The 23,846-nt window shown below is 31.1% G+C and overlaps 1 protein-coding gene across 1 annotated transcript in view; it reads left to right on the top strand.

The window, feature by feature from the left end:
• LOC127738996 (regulating synaptic membrane exocytosis protein 1-like) overlaps positions 1 to 23,429 on the top strand; it is a 47,071-nt gene extending 23,642 nt beyond the window's left edge. Inside the window, exons 10-21 of the mRNA XM_052250513.1 lie at positions 371 to 510; positions 857 to 1,038; positions 3,147 to 3,240; positions 4,764 to 5,106; positions 6,158 to 6,250; positions 6,815 to 6,916; positions 11,516 to 11,590; positions 12,229 to 12,334; positions 15,925 to 16,019; positions 18,361 to 18,474; positions 19,853 to 19,995; positions 21,201 to 23,429. Coding sequence (XP_052106473.1) covers positions 371 to 510; positions 857 to 1,038; positions 3,147 to 3,240; positions 4,764 to 5,106; positions 6,158 to 6,250; positions 6,815 to 6,916; positions 11,516 to 11,590; positions 12,229 to 12,334; positions 15,925 to 16,019; positions 18,361 to 18,474; positions 19,853 to 19,995; positions 21,201 to 21,368 — 1,655 coding nt within the window. The 3' untranslated portion in view covers positions 21,369 to 23,429. The remainder of the gene's footprint in view (positions 1 to 370; positions 511 to 856; positions 1,039 to 3,146; positions 3,241 to 4,763; positions 5,107 to 6,157; positions 6,251 to 6,814; positions 6,917 to 11,515; positions 11,591 to 12,228; positions 12,335 to 15,924; positions 16,020 to 18,360; positions 18,475 to 19,852; positions 19,996 to 21,200) is intronic.
• The last annotated feature ends 417 nt before the right edge of the window (positions 23,430 to 23,846 follow it).

The following is a 23,846-nucleotide window of genomic DNA, read 5'->3' as shown; positions in this document are numbered from 1 at the left end:
GAAGCGGTTTAAAGATCTTATTTTTGAAGATTGGAAATGTGCAGATTTCCTATTTCAGTATTATATACAGTGAGAAAAAAAATGAGATAGAGTAAGAACATTTTTATTTGCTTTAATATGTTGTTACTTTATTATATTGAAGATGAAATATCTAAACTCCTTGGTATGCATATTATTGGACATTTTTCTGTACAGTTTGATAGTTAAAAATTGCCAATCTTACTTACGTTTCAAATATGAATTTAGCACAATTTTGTATAGTTGATAATACTGATAGAAATTTTTTTCTAGAAATAAGCTACAAAATGAAACACTATAATTAAAATAAATTGTATTTAATACAGAGAACATTGCTTCTTTTTTTGAACAGAAAGCAACGGAAACAATTCATCAGTTGATATACCTGTGGTCGTATCATCTCGAATGACAAAGTCTAATTCGCCCGTCCTTGAACCACCAAAGACACTTCCGTTACAAAAGCCTAAAAGGAGAATGCTGCCTAAAACACCGGTATGCCAATAACATTTCCATTACAATACTGACATATTTTTGCACTTGTCAAATGTGATTAGTCACATGCTTGGTTTTCTAAGAATAACATAAGTTAAACAAGATCTTTTCCGTTCTGTTAATGGTATGAACTGTAATTCGATGCAGCTAATATTTATTTAAATCAATATTGTGGTCAAGATTTTGTTTATTAAATAAAATGATATATGTAAATGATGATGCGTAATTATTGTCTGTATGGCAGATAAGACAAAGAACTTTTTAACCTCATACAAATTTTAAGCCTGGTATTTATGATGAGTTTATCATATGTAATTGTTTTGAAAAATAAATTTTCTTTTTCTAGCTAGAGATTAAGAAAGAAGACCGACCAGTTACTGGCAAAGTTCAGTTCAGTTTAGGTTATAATGAAGAAGACGAATGTTTGTCTGTGAATCTTGTTAGCGCAGAAACTCTTAAACCTCCAGATCGATTGTCTGTGGCGGACATGAATCCTATTGCAATGGTACACATTTTGCCCGACAGGAGGTAAACAATTTTTAAACCTTACGTTTTACTCTTTGATCGGTTGGATTGTGTAAAGAAACATGGTTTTTGTGCTTAGTTTGGAGCAGAATCTGCTTATCCCTCCGAAGCACCGCGATCACCCCAAGGGTTTTGTGAGGTTCATGTTGCCCAGTCTTTAGTTTTCTGTGTGGTGTTTTGTATACTGTTTGTCTTTTTGTCTTTTACTGTTTTTGCCATGGTATTGTCAGTTCGTTTTCGCCTTATGAGTTTGATTATTCCTTTAGTATATTTCGCCTCTCTTTTAGAATAAGTTCTTCTTGTGTCTTCTTATGACAAACAGGAAATAATGGAAGATATAACTAGACCCTAATTTCACTTCTGATCACAGACGTGCTGTCGTTCGAGACAATTAATACTAGAAATTATTTTCGCCAAAGAAATATAAATATCTATAAATACTCCGATAAAGTATGCAATATGACAATTAATGGATTTTATATTAAGTTCTCGTTGTCTCAATTCTATATTGGTTAAATTCTAAATTTGTTTTTTAAAGTTTCAATACATCGTTTCATGTGAACTCTATGGAATATCATAAGCTTTTAAATCTTTGGTATTGGAAAAAGGCCTCTGGGACCTTTAGATTGATTGTCACGTTTTTACTAACACTCCCTGGGAATACATACAGCATCTCAAAGAATTTTGAAGACATTTATTGATGTTTCTCTTCGTAAAGATCTTAAATTTATTATTCAATGTTAAAACTTTACAATTACAGAATGTGTACAGGTTAGTGATGGATTATATTTATCGAAACCAATTTTAAAACACTATGTATTTATAGTGGTATAAGTAGTGAATGTATAAACTAGTTGAACATTTTTTTCTTAAAAAGTACAATGTTTTTATTGAAACTTGATTTCTTTATGCTGAAGAAGACAATGAACGCGACAATTAATGATATTTATATCAATGCCAGATTATTTCCAGACCACCTTATCATATTCATTTTAGTGGTTTACAATAGCCTTTAAAACAGATTGTTGTTAATGTTCTCCGATATAAAAAAAAAAGAAGATGTGGTATGATCAATAGAGACCAAGTGCCATAGAAGTTAACAGCTGTAGTTCACCGTTCGGCTTTGTCCACATTATTACATACACGCTTTATGGAATAACCGTTTCACAGATGATATCGGATATGTTCCTTATGTCGTAACTACAATACCCTTCCCTTTTCACGAATGTGACTTACCGAATTAGACTATTTACCGGATTTGTAATAACATAAGCCACACGACGGGTGCCACATGTGGAGAAGGATCTGCTTACCCTTCCGGAGCACCTGAGATCACCCCCAATTTTTGGTGGGGTTCGTGTTGCTTAGTCTTTAGTTTTCTATGTTGTGTCATCTGTATTATTATTTGTCTGTTTGTATTTTTATTTTTGGCCTTGGCGTTGTCAGTTTGTTTTCGATCTATGAGTTTGACTGTCCCTCTGGTATCTTTCGTCCCTCTCCTTCACAATTGGCAAGTTAATTTTTGGTAAAGCTTATGCCTTTTTCTTATAAATGACATATTTCTTTAACATCAATTTCTGTATTATGTAAATATATGCAGTATCAAATGCAGTCCAGTTCTGTTTAATTAATGAAATAATATGAGGAGGCCTATGACCCATATCTCTTCAGGTTAAGTCTATCTAAAGTATAAACGGTAACTGTTTCGAGTTTCTTATGGTTTTATCTCCTGTGAGTGTGGGTTTTTTCTGTTCTTGTTTTACCATTTATATCTATGTTGGCATTATGAAAACGGAAGAATTCCTTATACCTTATACTTGTTATCGCAGTCTTTATTTACAGTACGACATCGTTTAAAAAGTTTAGGATATGAAAAAAATAGATGTGAGATAAATATTTAGTGTGTATGGTAGGCTTATAAACTCGACGGTAATTTTAAAAAAAGATGGAAAACGTAATAATAGTGTTATTTGTTGAATGAAATTTTGCAGGTTGAATATACAAAAAAGTGACAGATAATGTTATATGTACAACAAATTTTTCGTATTCATTCATGATTATTTCTGACTTATTATTCATTTTTTTGTATTTTCAATTGTTTCGTTTTACAGTTTATTTCCACCGTATGAAACGATACCACAGTTTAATGTTAACTCACCTGTTTGGGAAGAAACTTTCAATCTCCTTGACCTTTCTAAGTCAGAGGTAAGAGTAAATTAAGAAATTTAAACGAACGACACTGATCCCAGTACGCATAACATATGTTCCTTGAACACACTTCATCATGTACTCGAGACCAGCACTTCAGAAAGAAAAAAACATAAATCGTTTTGGGTTATCAATTCCTATAGAGGCGTAAGAAATAATCGAAATAGTATAAGATTTTAAACATATATATCATGTAATGGAGGGGTATTTGCAAAAAATACCAGTAAAGGGACTGTGAAATTTCCCGAGCCGACAGAAATTTGGTCTCAAGACTGGTATTTATCGCAAATACCCCTCCATAACATGATATATCTGTTTAATTACACCGAATAGATTTTTATTGAAACTCTCTGTACAGGTGAAGAGAAATCCTTTTTTTACATGTAAGCTGTAATCCATAAACATGTTTATTCATAATTTTGAGGATAAGTAGAGACTATTATAGTACCGCGGGAATTATACATGTACTTATACACGTTAGCGCTGTGACGTCATGGTATCTCTGTGTAAACGTCATTGTCATTCCATCATTAAATCGTTCATTTGTATAGACGTCTTTTTGCACTATATATACACAACGCATTTTCAATATACGATCACGAGATGCCGTGCAGTCGTGTTGTCTGACATTTTTGTTTACAGTTTTCGGATTGCCTCTATCAATCAATATTGCTTAATCATGTTGCCTTAATAATCGGAATAAGGTGAGAAAGGTTCCGAATAATTTTGGCGGGAAGAGGCTCGCGAGGGTAAAAAAGGAATATCCAAAATGGCAAATACCACGGCATAGAGGGGAATTTGAGGCATATTCACCGGCAGTGGTGAAAAACAGGCAAATTCGTTTGAAATGAGGAAAAAAGGTTAGAATATGCGAAAAATACACAGGCTACCAACCAATCAAAATCCGGCATTCTTATATAAGGTGTAATTATCTTTAATACTTGAGGGAATAGCATCGTTAGATTTACTACAATTGTATAATTTATAACGTATACTCCAGCGTAACAGCGTATGATTGAAATTATGCAAGTGCAAATGGTTCTCTTATGAACTACAAAATGTAAGAACAATTAAAGATTGAAAAATGGATGAAACTTTTTTTACCAGCAATGTTTATTGACAATGCTTTTTTCGTTGTTGGTTGTCCCTGTTTGTACATTGTACGTTATGACAGAAGTTGGTTTGTTTTTTAGTAGTTGGGATTTTTTACAATTTCAAATATTGTTTGGTAACTTCTTTAATCCTTTTTATGTTTTATATTTGAACTTTTTATATTTGCTATAGATCTAGAAGTGTTATTTTGTCCCTATAGTTGATAAAACAAAATTAGGTCAAGCTTCATTTATAGTAATACAGTTGTGCAAGCTTCTATGTATGATAGTTTTACTAAACAAAGTGTTTGAACTCGAAAATGTTGTCTGAATTAGTAACTATCGCCATTGTAGTTTAGCGTAAACAAATGAGGACTATTATCTATACTTACTATTGCAACCATGAATAATTGTTTTATTTTCTTTCAGCTGGAAGAAAAATCTTTAGAGGTAACGATCTGGAACTATCTTGGACATGACTATGAATTTTTGGGTGAAATTCTTCTTGATTTAGCGGATTCAAAGCTTGATAATGAAGTGGTGACATATGATCTGCAGGATCATGACGAAAATAGTTCACCGTTACCTGTCCGACGACGGAGAGAATCGGGTTCAGATATTACTGCAAGCAGTTTTGTAAGCCCAGTAGATACTTCAAGTATGACATCAAGTCCTTGTAATTTTGGATCACCTTCTCAAAGCAGGGATATGTTACACAATACGGATAGTAAATCAGATTCAAAGAAAACACCTAAAAGGAAAAATAGTCCTGGTGAGAAAATATAAAAAAAAACGTATATCACTTACATCAATGGTGTTGTGATGGCATATAGTGATAGTAATCTTCGTCATTTGTACTTTTATTCACATATATTTAGCATTTTATAACGAGATCTAATCTAGATAACGGATAAAACTGAACGTATTACATAGCGTTAAATCATTCAACAAACTTTTTAATTAACTGGAAATGTCTACTCGTTACTGTGATCTGGTATTCAATCCAAGCTTTGTAATTCGAATACTGAAGTGAGTTATATCAAATTTAGCATTTGTTCCTATAAATATTGGACCAATTTCAATTTTTGAAAAGTACTACAAAGTATGATTAGTTATAAGTAGAAAGAGTGAAAGGAAACAAGAACTAGCAATAGTTCCCAATAGTTACTATTCATCATTAACATTAAAGGCTGTTGGGAATTTTAATCCATACAGGTAACTTTGAAATGCAATTATTTTCAGGTTTTACGCGTTTATTCATTTGTTGATCAACCATTTTCCCTATGCAAACCACAAAAAAATATTAAGTGAGGGTTCAGTCATTGATCCTTAGGGAAATATGGAATTAAGTGTTCTAAGTTCACCCATTTGAGTCAATTTCTACAAAAACATGTGTATTATTTCTGTAGTAACCTTGGTTACCTTGTCGCGGAAATAGGATTATTGTGTGTAAAGATGTCGTAAAATATAGATGAAACTAAACGATTTTGCCTAGTATTTTTTTTTTATCTTGAAAAAGAATTTTTTAAATGTGCTTCAAATGAATACTAGAAAAAGTCCTTTATCAGGGGTTAGAAATAAGTATGCGTTAAATTACTGATTATGTGTTTTACTTTACCAATCTGTAGATTACGCTGTGTCTCGGTTTTGAGTAAACTTGTCGATTTTGAAGCATGTATTGATTCTAAGACCATGCCACCTCCCAATAAAGAAATTTATAATATTTTAATTTTACACCACTAAGATAAAAAGACGTGTTAGAAATGTACTCATTTTCTACTATTTGGAATGTTACAACTATTTTATTGGTATGATCATTTCAGGACTTGAAAAGTTACACAGGGTGTATCAATCTGTTCCATCGTCACCAACTATATCCCCGGACACTAATAAAGACGTTGGATTTTACGAACAACGTAAGTCTCATTTCAAGATTTGTATGACATTCCTCATACCGTATCGGGTTGTTTAAAATTATTGATGAACATGAGCGTGGTAAATAAACCCTCCAAATAGCCTTTGAAATAAATGCAAAAATCGGGATAAAAATTACAGAAATGAACAGCCTTGTTTCAATTCCGCAAAGATAATGATATTGTGTCCATCCTTTTCTTCTTTTACATTTTATATGCATAACAAAGTGACTTATACATTAGCATTGTAAACACATCCTTTGAAAAAAGTAAAATTACAAAAATACCGAACTCCAAGGAAAAATTCACAACGGAAAGTCCCTTATCAAATGGCAAAATCAAAAGCTCATACACATCAAACGAATTGAAAACAACTGTCATATTTCTGACTTGGTACAGGCATTTCCTTATGTAAAACATGGTGGATTAAACCTGGTGTTATAGCTAGCTAAACCTCTCACTTTCATGACAGTCGAATAACATTCCATTATATTGATTACCACATTATTTCCAACAAATTATTTTGATAGTCAAATTTTTATTAAATCGATATACGAACTATTGTAGTTACTCATAGAGGTAGTATCTCCAGTAAAATGAGAAGACGAGTTTCAAGTGCAATGGCAAAAATATCTTCATTCTCTCATCCTGAGCGACGAAATAGTCGAGGTAAGCAGTATTTATATAAATGTTTCTATTTTGAGATCCTAAATGGAGATTTTGATTGTTTTAAAATTATCCGAGATTCAGACTTCTACGTCTTGCCGACATGTCCCTTAATTCATTGCAGACAGACTTCATACAGGAGCTTCTTAGCAAGAATAAAAAGAAACTAGCATCATCCTGAAACTGCACATACCTCTATTTATATAATGGCGTCTCACTAAATTTTTGAAAGTTTGGTGACTTTTGTGAACGCATTTATCCTATAGAACTTGAAATTTAGGAAACCACAGATACATTTAAATCTGACTCATATCGTAACTCACAATTAGAAATTGAAATTGAGGGTCAGTCGAGAACAAAACTTTACAACAAAAGAGATTCCAGCTTCTTAAATGTGATCTTTCCATTTTTATGTAGCAACATTCCCGGAGCGCTTGTCTATGTAGTTTATATCTCCTAGTAAATACGATATTCAAGAACTTGGGTTTCATGTCACGATTTCCTTGAAAGAGGGTTGCTCCTTTTAATGAAGCTGTAAAACAAAGGGTTCCAAGTGCAAAAGCTGTATCATCGAAAAATTTACGGACGACATCACGAGTTGGTTGACCGTCATGGAACATCTGTTTCACAGATGCTAAAGGATATTTTTCAATTGTTGTAACCGCTATCCCGCCCTCTTTCCCTCAAATGTGACATCACTGAACGAGTTTTATCACCGAATTTGTAATTCCATTAGCAGTTTTTGGTGGTTTTTTCGTAGTTTTCCTTGTGTTTTGTACCGAAGTTTGTTTTTTCGTCGTTGCTCGTATTTTGTCATAGCGCTGTCAGTTTATCTTTGGTTTCTTCTGCCTCTCTTATACGATATGTTTATGTTTATTGTTTTCTTTCTTATTTCATTCCATATTTCACACAATCAAGTTGTATTACAAGTGAGATTATATACCTGGTATTACCATTGATTATTTTGTAATGTTGCTGTTCTCTGTTAGCCCCGTGACAGGCATGGCGTTTTCACCATCCCAATCCTCTACTAGTATTTGATAATGACCTCAGCATATTTGTCTTCATTTTGAAGTAAATTATAATTCAATTTTAAAGTACATTAAAAAGCATACCAAAACAATATTACCGCATGGATTTACAGCATTAGGTATTTTGAATGGTATTAGGTATTTTCGAAAGGCTGTGTCCAATGAACCAAAACGCTTTTTCAAGTTGGAGTTCGAATTCAGCTGCTCTACAAACATATCAAGAAAAGTTTTAACCAATTTCTAATGAAAATTTGCTAGTATGAAGCAAGTGAATTGTAATAAAACAACTTCAATCATTATGATTGTTCAAAGGAAATTTGTATGAAACATAGTTTCTATGGTTACTAAACTATTTTATGTATTATGCAAACTTATATGTTAGATGTTCAAAAATTTTGTAAAAAAATTTTATTGAAAATTTTGTAAAACTAATTTAAGAGACATAATATAAGCTGTGCATAGATAAAGAATACATGCCATTCAATGTTACCAAAACTCATCTCTTTTTAATAGCAGTACTTTAGTAATCTTCCTAGAAAATCATATCTAACTGAAAGTACACAAAAAAAGTATCAGTTTGAAGGAAGAGAGGAATTCAAGCGTTAAACATTTCAGGCAATTGATCTTGCAAGAATTTTAAAGCCCTTTGTGATAATCAAAACTAACTGATAAAATGAAAAAAAATATGAGATTTATCAATTTTAAACGGTCTTTAAAACGATAAAGCTGTTAAAGTCCATTCAGGCGTCTTGCCAAACCCTTTTTCGATACATTTTTATTAAATTAAGAATTTTTTATTGTAGATTCTGGATAATTTCTTCGTTATTCATTATAGAATCGTGACGATTTTAGAGCTCAAACTCATTGTGTAGACACTTGTGTATTCGTGAAGACCAGTTGTTGACCTCGAGATTTTTTATAGGTTTTTGTGTTATTCGATTACCGTTGGATTTACATTTGTCTCAGATCTTCTTTCATTGATGTTATACAGTACACAATTACCCTTTAAGAAAGTACATTTATTATTTCATTTGTTAGTTTTTCAGTTTATATGACAATTTTCGAAGATATTGTTAATAAATCGTGTCAACACGATTTATTAACAACATCTTCGTATAATACCATCTTATATTAGTATCGTTGTGCAAATTTCTAGACTTATATAATTTTTTTCCTTATCTGCACAGTATCGTCTATTCTAGACGATCCGGTACATAGTAAATTTGCTGGTTGGTCCTTTTTATAGACTTCTATATATATATATATATATATATATAAGTCTAAAGATTTGTTCAACGGTACTAATATAAGATGGTAAATATACGAAGATGATGTTATAAAATCGTGTTGACAAATATTTCGGCTTAACAAATAGCATAAAACGAAGGCTATTTGTTAAGCCGAAATATTTGTCAACACGATTTTATAACATCATCTTGGTATATTACCATCTTTTTATTAGAACTGTTGTGCAAATCTTTAGACTTATATAATTTATTCCTTATCTGCGCATTATCGTCTATTCTAGACGATCCGGTACATATTAAATTTGCTGGTTGGTCCTTTTTATAGACTTCTATATATATATATAGAAGTCTATAAAAAGGTAGTATTGTTAAAATAATTGACACTGACGAAGGCTATTTGTTAAGCCGAAATATTTGTCAACACGATTTATTAACAACATTTTCGAATAATACCATCTTATATTAGTATCGTTGTGCAAATCTCTAGACTTATATAATCTTTTTCCTTATCTGCACAGTATCGTCTATTCTAGACGATCCGGTACATAGTAAATTTGCTGGTTGGTGCTTTTTATAGACTTCTATATATATTGTATATATATATATATCATGAGTTCGAATCCCGTCCAGGGAAGAACAAAAAATTTGCTTCCGCAAATTTACAGATCTAACATTGTTTGGCTGTTATTTAGACGAATCATATATCAATATACATATATATATAGTAACATAAGTTGTAGTCATAATTCTACCATTATAATACATCGCATTATGCTGAGGTTTAAATGTCCTAACTTTGTCACTGAATCCATATCTATTTATGGAAGCAATGGTTTGATTTAAGTCACGAAAATTACTATACATTTCATCATTGACAATGACAATGATTATTTCTGATACATCTTAAAATCTCATTATTTCAAAGATATTAAGAAATGTTTGCATTGAAGCAGGCTAGATAATTAGTCACATAGTTGGCCATCAATATTATGTTAGTGATATACTTAATTAACCGAAAATGAACAGCTGCTTTGATTATATAAATGTTGCTCCAAATGTAAGATAGATCAATATAAATTATTTTCCCAAATGTCTTGCTTATCAATCTCGTGGCTATTAGAATGAGTAGCTAAAAGAAAATTGGGAAAATGAAGTAAATACCCCAGTGATATTCGTGTTTTGCATTTTGTTCGTATATGTTGTCCACTTAAGCCTTATAGAATATTGGATATTGATGTGTAGTTGATAGGTTTTACTCATTTATTGCAAACTTATCTTTAACATTCGGAATAGCTTACGGCTGTATTAACGATAAATTAATGTCAAGAGACTGAAAATGACAGTCAGAACGTTCAAACGAAAATTAGATCACTGTTGTTTTCTTTCTCCAGTTTCAACATTATACGCTTATCTTTTAAGAATCTGTTAGGCCACATCAATAAATGATTAACTTGTATTTTATGTGAAAACTAGTAATTGTAAATTCATATTCATTTTTATACTTTTAAAGGATTTTGAATATCAAAATATTTACTTCTCATCTATATTAGTATAAGTACCATTGATCGGTCTTCCATGCGCTCCAATCGAAACCAGAGACGGGTGAGACCACATCATGGCAATACAAATAACGAGACAAATGTCATGAATTGGTAACTTCGTTTGTGTTTTATGTGACCTTATTAAGTTTTGTCCGTATTGCTCAACGGCGTCATAATTTTTCAACAGATGTTGATAAATTTGACAGGACATGTCAAGCGTATTTCCGTATTTTTCAACAGATGTTGATAAATTTGACAGGACATGTCAAGCGTATTTCCGGTTTATATCTTATAAATTCTAAGAAATAAGAAAATTTCTTGTTTCGATTTTGAAAAAAAAGTAAAATTACGAAAATACCGAACTCCGAGGAAAATTCTAAACGGAAAGTCCCTAAGTACATGGCAAATTCAAAAGCTCAAACACATCAAACGAATGGATAACCACACAAATACAATCCGATGAATGGAATATGAGATTTTCGAGTAAACATCTGCCAAATATCTGCTCCCCGGCACAATATGAAGCTTATTGAACTCTTTCGCTACTCTCCGTCGATATTTAAAAAAACCAACATAGTGTGACTCGCAGCTGATATTTTAAAATACTATTATGCAGCAACACCAATGAAACTATTTATTGTGCTGTATGATATAGTAAATTTGAGATGTTCATTTAAGAAATCTAATACAGGAATTAATGCTACTTTAGATCTGGTCTTAGAAATTCTTATTACAAAATGTGTGATAGTAAATTGATATTGTTTTGATTACTTACTTTTACAGAAACTGAAAAGGAAGCATTAGCGAACAGAAGTAAAAGTGCTGGTGATGTAATATTTCAAATCACCAATACGCCTTGTAAGTATCATTTGGTGACACTTAAGATATTAAAACAAAACGCTGAAAGTAGGCTGCAAATGTTGATAAAATAGACGATACAGATTACAATGAACCATTTGTTTTCGTAGTTTGAGCGATATACATGTTTCAATTTGAATATAGACTACAAACGATTGACGAAATTCTTCAGGTCCACTTTTCTTTTTGTCATAGAATTCAAAATGACGACTTTCGACATTGACATGATTTAAAACAAAGCTTTCTAAAATTCTTTGTTGTTCATTTTTCCAGGTAATTTGTAATATGTGTGAGGAAAAAGATGAAATAAAAAATGTCCAACGGAATCGTCAACATTGGTATATTAGAGAATACATAAAGTGATGGGCATCACAATGATTTGAAAATATTCATACATCAACCAAATTATACTCGCATTATTTTCCTAGTTTGACAGGACAAGCATATTTGAGCAAAATCCGTTATGGCTTAAATTCCTTACAAAACTCATTCAATTCATTTAAAACTAATTTATTCATTTCACAACAGTAGATAACACATGATCCTGTAATTGTGTTGTAACCAGTAGAGAAATCTTTTGATTGTCATTTCATTTTTTATCATCAACTCTTTTATAATCACAATTTTATATTTAACAGCACCACGCCATTCCATACAAAACACTATTACATCATGTGCCACCAGTTTAAGCAGTTTCTATGACAATGATAGTGACGGAGAGGATGACAGACATCTAAGTAGAAGGTGTGTATTTATATGTATATAATAAAGCATTACAAATATTAATATATAAGTGTACAAAATAACACCAATAGAAGAAAAAAAAGAAACAGTTCATGCAAGTATCAATAAATATTTCGGATAACAGATACCCTTCATCAGTATGATTTACTAAAAAATCTTGAACGTAATACAAATTAAAAACCAAACTGCGCTTGTATATTTCTAAAATTTCAAAGTTCACGCAACTTTGATATTTACAACGGAACTGCGTATCTATGTATTCCAAATGAAATCTAGCTGCGATGTTTAGCACTCCACGATTTGAACTACAAATTTCCTTTGATATTATTTGGTGCCAACTTTTTTAATTATCTTTTTCGATTGATTCTCTCCTCCCTAGACAAACCATTGTTGTGGTCTATGATTGTAATAAACAGTCACTTGATATCCGGCCAAGTAATCTCAAATATAAGCTGAGAAGAAGGTCTGGCTAACATTTAATAGTGACACGATGGCCGTTAATACGTTTATGAAATGGCTGTCAGTATCAGACATAAGATAGGGCGATAGAAGTTTACCAATGTTCAAATCCCATTAATCGATTAAGAAGAAAAATCGAGGTTATGAACAAAAACTGAGGAAATCGTACTAACTCCAAAAAGGAGCGCCGAGATGATAAAAAGGTACAACCCCTCCCCAACTATGTTACAGGGGAAGCGGAATTAACAAGAAAATACAAATCGTCAACAATAAAAAGCAGCATATTGGTAAAGAGACAAACAATAAAAGACGTATATGATCAGAGAATATTACGTCGTATTGTTCAGCACTAAAAAAACCTCATAACAGTAACAGCTTTGAACACCAGACGTGCTAGCTATAAAACCAGCTTGGTTTAATCCACCATTTTCTACTTAAGGAAATGCCTGTACCAAGTCAGGAATATGACAGTTGTTTTCCATTCGTTTGATATGTTTGAGCTTTTGATTTTGCCATTTGATAAAGGACTTTCCGTTTTGAATTTTCCTTGGAGTTCGGTAGTTTTGTTATTCTACTTTCGTTTATATGAGACTCCTCAGTCATGACAGTAGTGATTGAATCGAAAACGTTCGAAGCCCTGATCAATAAAATAAATTGAAAGTTACACTCTAAGCTAGTTAGCTTCTTTTCTATCTTATTTATATAATTTTATTTAGTATATTTTATTACTTTGCCTTTAACATTGACATAAGTGGGTCAAAGATTTAAAAAAAAATGTTTATTGACATTTCAGTAAAGGATAGTGGAGCAACTGTTAGAAGTTTTTTTGTTGAATAGAGAACATGAATTTCTCTGTTCTTACATAACTTGCATGTAAACATATGAAATTAGTTGGCTGAAAGCATGAATATGAGACATAATTAACTTCTTATACCATTTACTATAAGTATAGAAAAAAACTGATAGATATAGAAGCTTGATTAGAAAATGTTTGAATTTATAGACCTGTTGTAAATTTCCCAAATTTTAGAGTTTTGTATGAAAACCTTTTGAATCATTCAACCCCAAGTGGGTTTTGTTTTAGAGTCTAGGTTTTCTTCTCGCTTATACAATTTGGAACAGTACTGATACGGTGTGGATTGTGGTAAACTGCAAATTTTTTTCGGGAACAGCCTCAAAAAGTAAAATAATAAAAATACCGATATCCAAGGGAAATTCAAAGTCCTTCATAAAATGGCAACATCAAAAGCCAAAAGCTCGAACACATCAAACGAATGGAAAAAACCTGTCATATTCTTGACTTGGTACAGACATTTCCTTATGTAGAAATTGTAGAATAAACCTGGTTTTATAGCTAGCTAAACCTATCACTTGTATGACAGTCGCTTAGAATTCCATTATATTGACAACAATGTGTAAGCAAATCAAACAGACATGTTACTTTTATTATTCTTCCCTTAGTTCATTTATTTTGTATTTACATTGTGTCATAGGTCAAATTTATTTGTTCAGTGTATGTTCAATGGTGTTAATATGTCCTTTGATTGAGTTACGCTATTTCAGTTGATATTTTATAGTGTGTCTTTCTATGTTGTGATGTTACACTATTGTTTCAGAAAAAGGGTGAAGGTTTGGTACCATTAAAACGTTTAAACCCGCTGCATTTGTTTGCACCTGTCCTAAGTCAGGAATCTGATGTTCAGTAGTTGTCGTTTGTTGATGTGGTTCATAAGTGTTTCTCGTTTCTCGTTTTTTATATAGATTAGACCGTTGGTTTTCCCGTTTGAATGGTTTTACACTAGTAATTTTTTGGGGCCCTTTATAGCTTACTGTTCGGTGTGAGCCAAGGCTCCGCGTTGAAGACCGTACTGTGACCTATAATGGTTTACTTTTATAAATTTTGACTTGGATGGAGAGTTGTCTCATTGGCACTCATACAAGATCTTCTTATATCTAATAACAGGTAAAAATGTCAAAAATTGGTGTACAGCAGACAACATTGTAATATAATCTTAATTACTATAAAAACAAATAACTATTTAAGCAAAGATAAACAAAATGTTACAGATAAGACCAAATCTTGAAAAAGGTCAAGCATGTAATTTGAAAAAAAATAGTGAGGTTGAATGAATAGTTTTGTCTGCAAACTACCAAATGATTGTAATAAAGTAGAATTTGTAAGGTATAGCTATTTGCAGGATATAACTTGCCTGGCAACGAAAATAGCATCGTTATGGATTACCAAATATATACAATCGCAATGACGCCATATCATCAGTAAATATTTAATCAATGAAAATAATAAACCATTACCTGTTTATTTAATATCAAGGTTGCAATAAAACCGATTGATCTGGTGTTGAAGTTTGAAATAGTTTTACTTTCGGAGCTCGATGCATGGTCCCGAGTTAGTTGAAAATGGAAATCGTTCTAGTTGATTTTTATACCAAAAATATCAAAATTCTCTTTCATAGTTTTCAGTACCTTAAGATATATGACCAGCGTTAAGGTACACAGTCTCCTTAAATATGCATACGAAAATAAAAAAATATAAAAGGAAGGGTAGAGAAAAAAATTACGAGACGAAATATTGTGTATACAAGAGATAATGAAAAAAATTAAAGTAAGTTATATACAAAAAAAGTGATCCTTAATGTTATTTATAACCACTGTGTCGATACCTGTGCTGCCGGATGTTAGTCCTAGATGGTAACACTTTCAGCCCAGTATTATGCATGACAATAGGAATTTTGTTCAATAAAATGTTCTGTTATAAATTTTGGAAACCATTTTAAATATAGAAATGAATCTCTCCAAATATAGCTCTGATTTCTTGTGCGGGGTTGGCTATACTTTTGTTCTCTTTTGATTTACCAAATCTTCTACGTTTGTATTAGCTTTTGGATTTTCAAATATTTTGGTCTGGAGCATCACTGAAGAGACATTCATTTTCAAAATGTACATCATGTGTCGTTCAATTGATACCGTTAAATGTGCTTATTATTTATATTAAGTGGAATATGATGAATATGAACTATGGGATCATACATTTAGAAGTTGTGATGATTAGTTTCTTTATGAATGGTATTGATTATACTCAATGACTTTTATATATTTATTTATAAATGTAGTGATAGATTGCTATCTGTTGATCGACCACCACCAGAGGGAGATGATATAACGTCCAGTTTGGGATCATCACAAATTCCTCCAAAGCCATCTAGTGGTAAGTGTATCACTTCAGAAATAATACACAAAAGAAAACTCTCTACAAATGTGACATATTTATCACAAGAACATGAAAACAAACAGTTCACTTTGTGATAAATCGAAATGTGTCACCACTTTACCTATTAAATTTCCAAATATAAATAAATATAGTTCATTTAATTAAAGTAAAATGCTCAGAAAGATTACTGATCGCGTGTGTTCTTTACTAATCTAAAAATCGTAATTAATAAAAAAAATTCTGCAGCTTTTATATCGCCTACTGTCTTAATCTGATATGCATTACATAGAAAGATAGTTGTCGTCATTTGAACCAAAACGCAATTTGTATGATTAAAAAGAGTTTTTGTGGATTAAAAATATTCTGATCCTTAGTACTTAATGTACTTTTTGAAGAAAGATTTCCTTTAAAATCAATTCAGTTTGATACATGATATTTAAATGTGATTTTTGTAATATTAATTCATCAGGAATGTCAATTGTTCTGAGTTAATAAAAAGAATAAACGTATTATTAAAATATACCCTTGGCTAGTCGCCTAGGGAAATTTAATGTCTATATTCGAAGCACATAATTTGATATGATACTTTATAGGTTGATTCGATAAAAATCCGCACTATCGTTTCATGTATGACTATAAACATATGTTCTAGGGTTTTTTAGTTGTTATTACAGTCTTATTGGGGTATTCCTATATCTTCTTTTATTCATATGTATTCGGGTATTTTTAAACATTAGAATGACAGAAAATTAAGATATATAAAAAGAGAGAAAATACTAAATGCAGATATTATCAGACGTCTTTCGTGATATACATTTTGGAGACGAAAAACTAATTGTATGAGCCCGTGATGGGTTAAGGATGTACTTAGGTGAAATTAAAAAAAAACTAGAATTTAAAATTGATACTATAAGTCGGAAGAGTATTAGTTAAGGAACAACATAAGCTAAAAATATCGATAGGTTATGGAGCTTCTTTTCGAGATATTTTATTTTTAAAAAATGGCGGGAAAAGACTGACTCGGACTTTTACCTTATATTTGCATTGGTATAATTTTGGGTCTCAAATCGAGAGAAAAGAAATCTAGAATCTGCTTAAATTTTGGTAAATGACCTTTTATGAGCTATTTAAGTCTTATATGAAAAGAAAAATGGGTGTTATGGGGCAAAATATTTTACCCTGTATTGTAGGAAAAAAACCAAGGAGTCCGAACATCTGACACAAATTCCTAAACTTCACCTAAGTACATCCTTTAGAATGAACAAGTACCAGTTATTCGGATTGCATGCATTCTGATAGATCTGTTTGAATTAAGAAGGAAAAGTTGTTTTTTTATCATAAGGCAAACTACATATGAAGAAAGGTATTCTAACACCATACAACTAGCCATAGCAAGCAAAATCAAGATAATCATTCATAACTTGGTATATTCTAATATGTTATAAATCTAAAATTATGTGTAGTTTAAATAAAGGCAACAGTGGTATACCGCTATTCAATAGTCATAATTCGATCATTATAAGTAAAACAAATCCGGGTAACAAACTATAACCGAGGGAAACGCATCAGTTTAATACTGTTTAGGTAACTCAGGATTTATGTAAATGCAAATGATAATCTTTGTTCAAGCATTAACATCGAAATTTTCGAATACAATTCTTCTTGTAAGATATTTTAATATTAAATCATGTTAAAAAGTTAGCCTTTTCCAGTTAAGAATATTGAGTGTGACATTCCAAATTATTTTAACCGTTTGTAGTCAAATGTTCAAAAATCGTTGTCGGTTATACTTAATTTCCTTCAAATTCAATTTTGATTTTTTACATTAAAAGGGAAATCCTTACTGTTTAGAACATTATTGGTAAAGATTTAACCGTAAAAACATATACTAGCATATAGTTTATATTAAAAAAACCCAAATGATATGCTCTGCTATGCCTCATAATTCATACATTAACACCCAAAAACACATGTAAATTTAAACATTATAGTAAATCTATCTGACAAACGAAACGTTGTAAGTTTTCTTCTAATGGTAGTTATTGGCCTTTGCTTGTGAATTATACTAAAAAAAACCCATTTTTATCTTCATTTCAGATGCATCAAGTTAAATTGCTTTCAATACATTCACTTACCATAATGATATATACAATATGACTATAGATTAAAATAATGAAAAGAAAAACAACAGTCCACTTAATACTACACAATAAACTAAAGATTGAGCAACACGAACCACATCAGACTGCGAAGCTGAAATCAGGTTTCAATGACTGAAAAACAATACTATAATCACAAACTATAATGGCGGTAAATTAAATGTGGCATTTTCTTTCAGAACAATCGGTTTGTGGTAATATACGCTTAGGATTTATGGTGTCTAAAGGTCAATTGGAAATAGACGTTATACATGTTTCAGGGCTTCAGAATGGGAACGAATCACCACCGCCAGGTTAGTAAAGAGACATATTCCTTTAATACACACAATAAATATCTCAATGTGGATACACATAAAAGTAAAGTTTAAACAAAAAAAGTAGGAAAGAAAAACACACCGCAATGTAATAGAGGAATATGGTGCTATGTTTAATGAAAATGTATGTTTTGTTAATTGGTGAAAAGTTTTGCCAACAGCCAACACCAAGTAGGTTTCTAAAAATAATCAGAATTAACAAATATCCATAAAACATGTTCTAAAATGAGACAAGACGATAGGTACAAGACAAAATAATGGGATGAAAACCTAACATTCATCCTACCGCGTACTCATTCTTAAACAAACACACACATTGATTTCCATTACGGACTTTCTGTTTTTAAAATGTGTATACGTAAACTACTCGCATTCTACTCTTACCAATGTTACCTTTCCGAGTATTTTCGTTAACATGAAAATTTACATAAAAGTTTCACAGCTTAATAACTTGTACAAATGTACAATACAAACTGTAACATATTCATAAAAGAATAAATAGCTCGACAATGATAAGCACCTATGATCTATGATTATCTTCTTATGAAATTTGAGAAATCAATGACAGTTTGTTTTCTTGTAACCCTACGTTATAATTGTGCTAACCACATTTATTATACCCCACTTAACGAAGTTACAGAGAGTATACAATTTTTTAACTCGTCTATTAATCCGTCCGTTCAGCACGTTGTTGTCTCCAGAATTAAGCTTTTATCTTAAATCGGACCTTCTTTATTTAGATTTCTACATATCAAAACCCCGGATAAGTACGATAGTAATGAAAATTTGAAATGAGCGATCACATTTTGGAGATTGAAATTTATAGATTAAATATCAAATTGCATATTGTCGCTGGGATATTACCTTATTTGTTTTATCATATCTATTGATATTTGAAGTTTGATAATCATTGAATCGTAATTTAGAAACTGGTTCGTAAAAACATCCTATTTGAATTGTCCCCAGGATAGCGTCTTCATTTTCTATCAAGTGTTTTTCCAATTTTGAAGGGTTCCAATCATCCTTTCTTTAATAAGTTCAATAATCAGAAAATTTGTAAGGGGACTATCACTATTAAATCATATCGTTCGAAAAGGGGCGAGGAGTATGTGAGGTTTGCTTGCTCTAAAAATGTTCTTTCATTCTTTCATTCTAAAAGCCTTGAGTATTTTAGCTTTAAACTCAGAGGAAAATTTTATGTCCGCATAGATTGACAAATATCATTATGCTTTTCTTAATCAAAAGCATTTGAAGGTACGGAGAGTAAAATGTTTCTCTTACTCTCTAAGATTATAGACTTCTTAATATGTTCATGTTTTAGATTTGTTATTTTTTAACTATAATTTATTCATTGTAGACACCTATGTAAAAACTTACTTGGTTGAAGGGCTGAAGACAATTCAGAAAAAGAAAACACAAGTTATTAAAGCCTCATTTGAGCCAATGTTTCGAAAGAAAATAAAATATTCTGCTTGCAACATTCATGGAAGGAGTATAAAGGTAAATAACATGTTTATCTTTGAAACGACAATGGTGATTGTTTAAATACATATTATAATTTTTTTTATACGGGATCTTTACAGGGAAAATAGGCCATATCCCCTGTGAAGCCTGAATAACAATTATAACAGTTGTTGAAATAGTTATTTGTTTTTATAGTGATTAAGATTATAACACAATTTTAAATGCTGTACCCCAATTTTTGACATGTTTTTATTGTTTGTTTGTTTTGCTCACACATTGTTGTCAATATTATGGAGTTTATATGCGAATGTCAAACAGGTGAGAGGGCTAGCTATAAAACCAGGTTTAATCCACCATTTTCTACATAATGAAATGACTGTACCAAGTCATGAATATGACAGTTGTTTTCCATTCGTTTGATGTGTTTGAGCTTTTGATTTTGCTATTGGATAAGGGACTTTCCGTTTTGAATTTTCCTAGGAGTTCGGTATTTATGTTATTTTTTTATATTATACTGGGGTGTCCTGATTTCAACATTATATACCATTCCGATCTTTTTTTTTGTTCACAGGGGGTATACGGGATATATAAGGATATTTCTAACCAGTATAATATTATATAATAAAATTACACGCTACCAGTTGTACTGACTACAAGAAAATATCTTTTGAAACATTTAGCAGGATTATTTACCAATGTTGAATGATGGTTTGTCATGTATATAGACATCATAGACTTTAATACGTTTCAAAATAGAGATATATATGGGCGAAATATAAGTAAACTTTATGCATTGTTGCAAGTTCAAACAAAATTCAGCTATTCATAATTCGGTGTTTATTTTGTTGGAAAGTTGAAAACTGAGAACTTTCATATCATTATAGATTATATATGTGTTTGAAAACGAGAAGGAGTTTTTCAGCTACAATCTCAGAGTCCATAGATAATCTGTTTATAGCTATTTTGTAGAAAACGTCAGTGGCGTGCGCTTTTGAGTCATCGTGTTCTCGCTCTACCAGACTGAGAAAAATCATTCTTATTGGAGAGACTTGATATTAAAAATTACCACAAAAAAGTTGAAAGCAAATCTTAAAGAAGTTACATTGTCTGTTTAATAAACAAAATGTTCATAATATATAAAATGTTTGAATTGACCTCTGCTGTTGTAATAATATTATATTATCGTTAAAAATTTCTTTATCTGAATATTCAGTAATAAAAGAAAAAACTAATTATTACAGGTAATTGTATGGGCCAGACAAAAGACTTTTGACAAGAAGTTAAGTCTAGGAGAGGCTATTATCAAGCTTGATGGGCTAAACCTGAGTGAACATACTGTGTCATGGTACAAACTCTTCCAAACTGGTGCAGCAGATTATGGATCTAATGAATCACTATCATTTTGGTGAAATATATCACCGGATCCCTTGCACAATGAAATTGTAAAAACAGTGAAAATGTTAAAAGATCAAGGCTGATATAATGGATAAGGATAAAGAGGCCTTTTAGTGAGATTACAGTATTCTTTGATTAATGAATTGATATGGATCAGAAACTTACACTGAAACTGTGGATTGAATATAAAACAATTGTCAACTAACACTGATGATAACTTAGAATAAAGCTATTACAGAATATTCACAAATACTAATGTTGCAAAGAGTGTGATTTGAAAGAAAAAATTGTCATTCTAATTGCGGTTAAATCCAAACTGGCCTCTGTATGACAATAACGGTGCATATTTGCAAAGCTCTTTCGATATAATCGATTGCAATTGTTATTCTTATTAGAGTGAATCTTCTATGAAAAGTTATTTGTAAGCTAATGCTGTTTATCTATTTATTGCATGCATGAATGAAAATACATATGTAGTTAATAAGACAGTCAATGATACAGCAACCTAAATCAAAAGACATATATTGAATCAATCATTAATCATTTTTGTCAAAAATACAAAAAGTAAGACAATGGGTACCTTTGTAGACGTGGTGGTTATTAATAATTGCAATAAAATTTCATTTTGTTCTTAGTTTACTCCAATATTGGTCATAATACGAATTTACTCTTGTCAACAAATTTCAGTATCGTTTGTACTTTGACTGATAAAACTGTATCATATGATTTAACGAAATAAGGTGCTTATATATATACTTTTTTCAGTTTTTCCAGTTTATATTTATAAATCGAGAAAAAGTATGTTACCATTCCTCCAGCTAATTATGGTATTGCATTTAAATATTTGCAAAATAATATAGTTACAGCAATGGAATAAAACAAATTGTTTAGTGTGCATATACTGCTCAGTTTGTTCCTTTGTAATATGTGTATTATAACAAAACCATTCATTTAATTTGTATCCAAATATTCCAATCAGATTTTAGACAATATTGATATGTAGTACAGGCATATAGAGTTTGGATTTTGACTATTTTCAGATCTGGTCGTTCTGGATTTGATTTTTAATGCAATTTGAATCAACTTTTTGTTCGATTTCTGAAAAAAATGGAGGCAACGAAGTAGCCGATTTTAGCAAGATTGGATGTTTTTCAACTAATTTATTCTGGAGTTATATGAGTTTAATCGTACAAAGTAAACATTTTTGCGTATATCCCGCAATAAATAAAGTATATTTCCACCATTGTTTACATAATAGTTTCAAAATATTGACTTTCGGGTTTTAATGTCAGTGATAATATTTCAAATAACGAAGTATATGCCTAGCTATAACTTTGACTAAACGAAGTTAAGTTTATTCTTCACCATATTTTACAATATATTCAGAAAAGATGGTAATTGTTTTCTAATAGCGTGCCATCAGATTGTAAGCCTAAAATAGTTAAACTAAATTAACGGTAAAATTTGATATATGCATAAATATTATACCCTTGGTTAAGATATTAAACGTTTTCGAAAAACGTCTAGAACATTTTGTGAACTGGTCCTTGTATAACCTTTTCAAAGTGATAATATTTTCTCATTTGATATGACCATGATGCATAAAATTTATTTCTGATCTGGTTCTTTTTTTCTATTTTCGCAAAGGCTTCAGCCTATAAAGACAGTCTCAGTTAACAAGAATATTGCAGCTAAATTAACCTTTTGCCATTAATAAAACCAGTCCAAAACACACGAGGTAGTATTATTACAGGGTCAAACTCTATCCGTGAACAAAATCAATAAAGAATAGTGCTAGATGATGATTATCTTTCTATTATCATTTACCAATTAATTAGCACTAGGTAATTCAAGGTATCCTGTTAATCAGAAAATCTCCCTCAAAATGACAAACTGTAGTGTTATATATTTATATATTTATAAAAAAATGTCGGTACCAAAGAGGTATTGTAAAATCAAAAGTTGACGGAGTTATTTATATTGTGATATTGTTAAGTTGGTGCTGTGATATAACATTGTTGATTATTAATGTCAATGCTATAGTACTGAAATCTTTTAATAAATAATAGAATATGCTTGTGTTTTGTACATGCCTTTGAATTATTCATTTATACCAACATTAGGATGTATGATATTTCACGAAATGTGTGCGATTATGAAGTCTTAAAGACATTTTTAAAATCACCGTTGATAAATTAAGAAATTATTATGAAGTTGAGGTTTCAAAAACCCTTAGGCAAAGTTGATCTTGAATTATTTGGGGTTTTTTTTTTTGGGGGGGGGGGGGGGGGGGTGAGAGATTTCCTTTGACCATATTTCTTTTTACGTTTCTTCGTATTTATACATACATTTTTTACGGTTTGAGCATTCCTGATGAAGGTAAATCCAAAAAAGCGCTTTAGACGCACGAAATCTTTAAAGCGTTATTTGATTACCTCTGTTATAGACCCCTTTTACTATTGTCGATATACAACAAAATTAACGCTTTCGTC

The sequence above is a fragment of the Mytilus californianus genome, unplaced genomic scaffold (assembly GCF_021869535.1).
Source record: "Mytilus californianus isolate M0D057914Y unplaced genomic scaffold, xbMytCali1.0.p SCAF_1, whole genome shotgun sequence".
Classification (NCBI taxonomy): Eukaryota; Metazoa; Mollusca; class Bivalvia; order Mytilida; family Mytilidae; genus Mytilus; species Mytilus californianus.
Note: the sequence above shows the minus strand (reverse complement) of the source record. Positions and strands in the feature narration are given on the sequence as shown.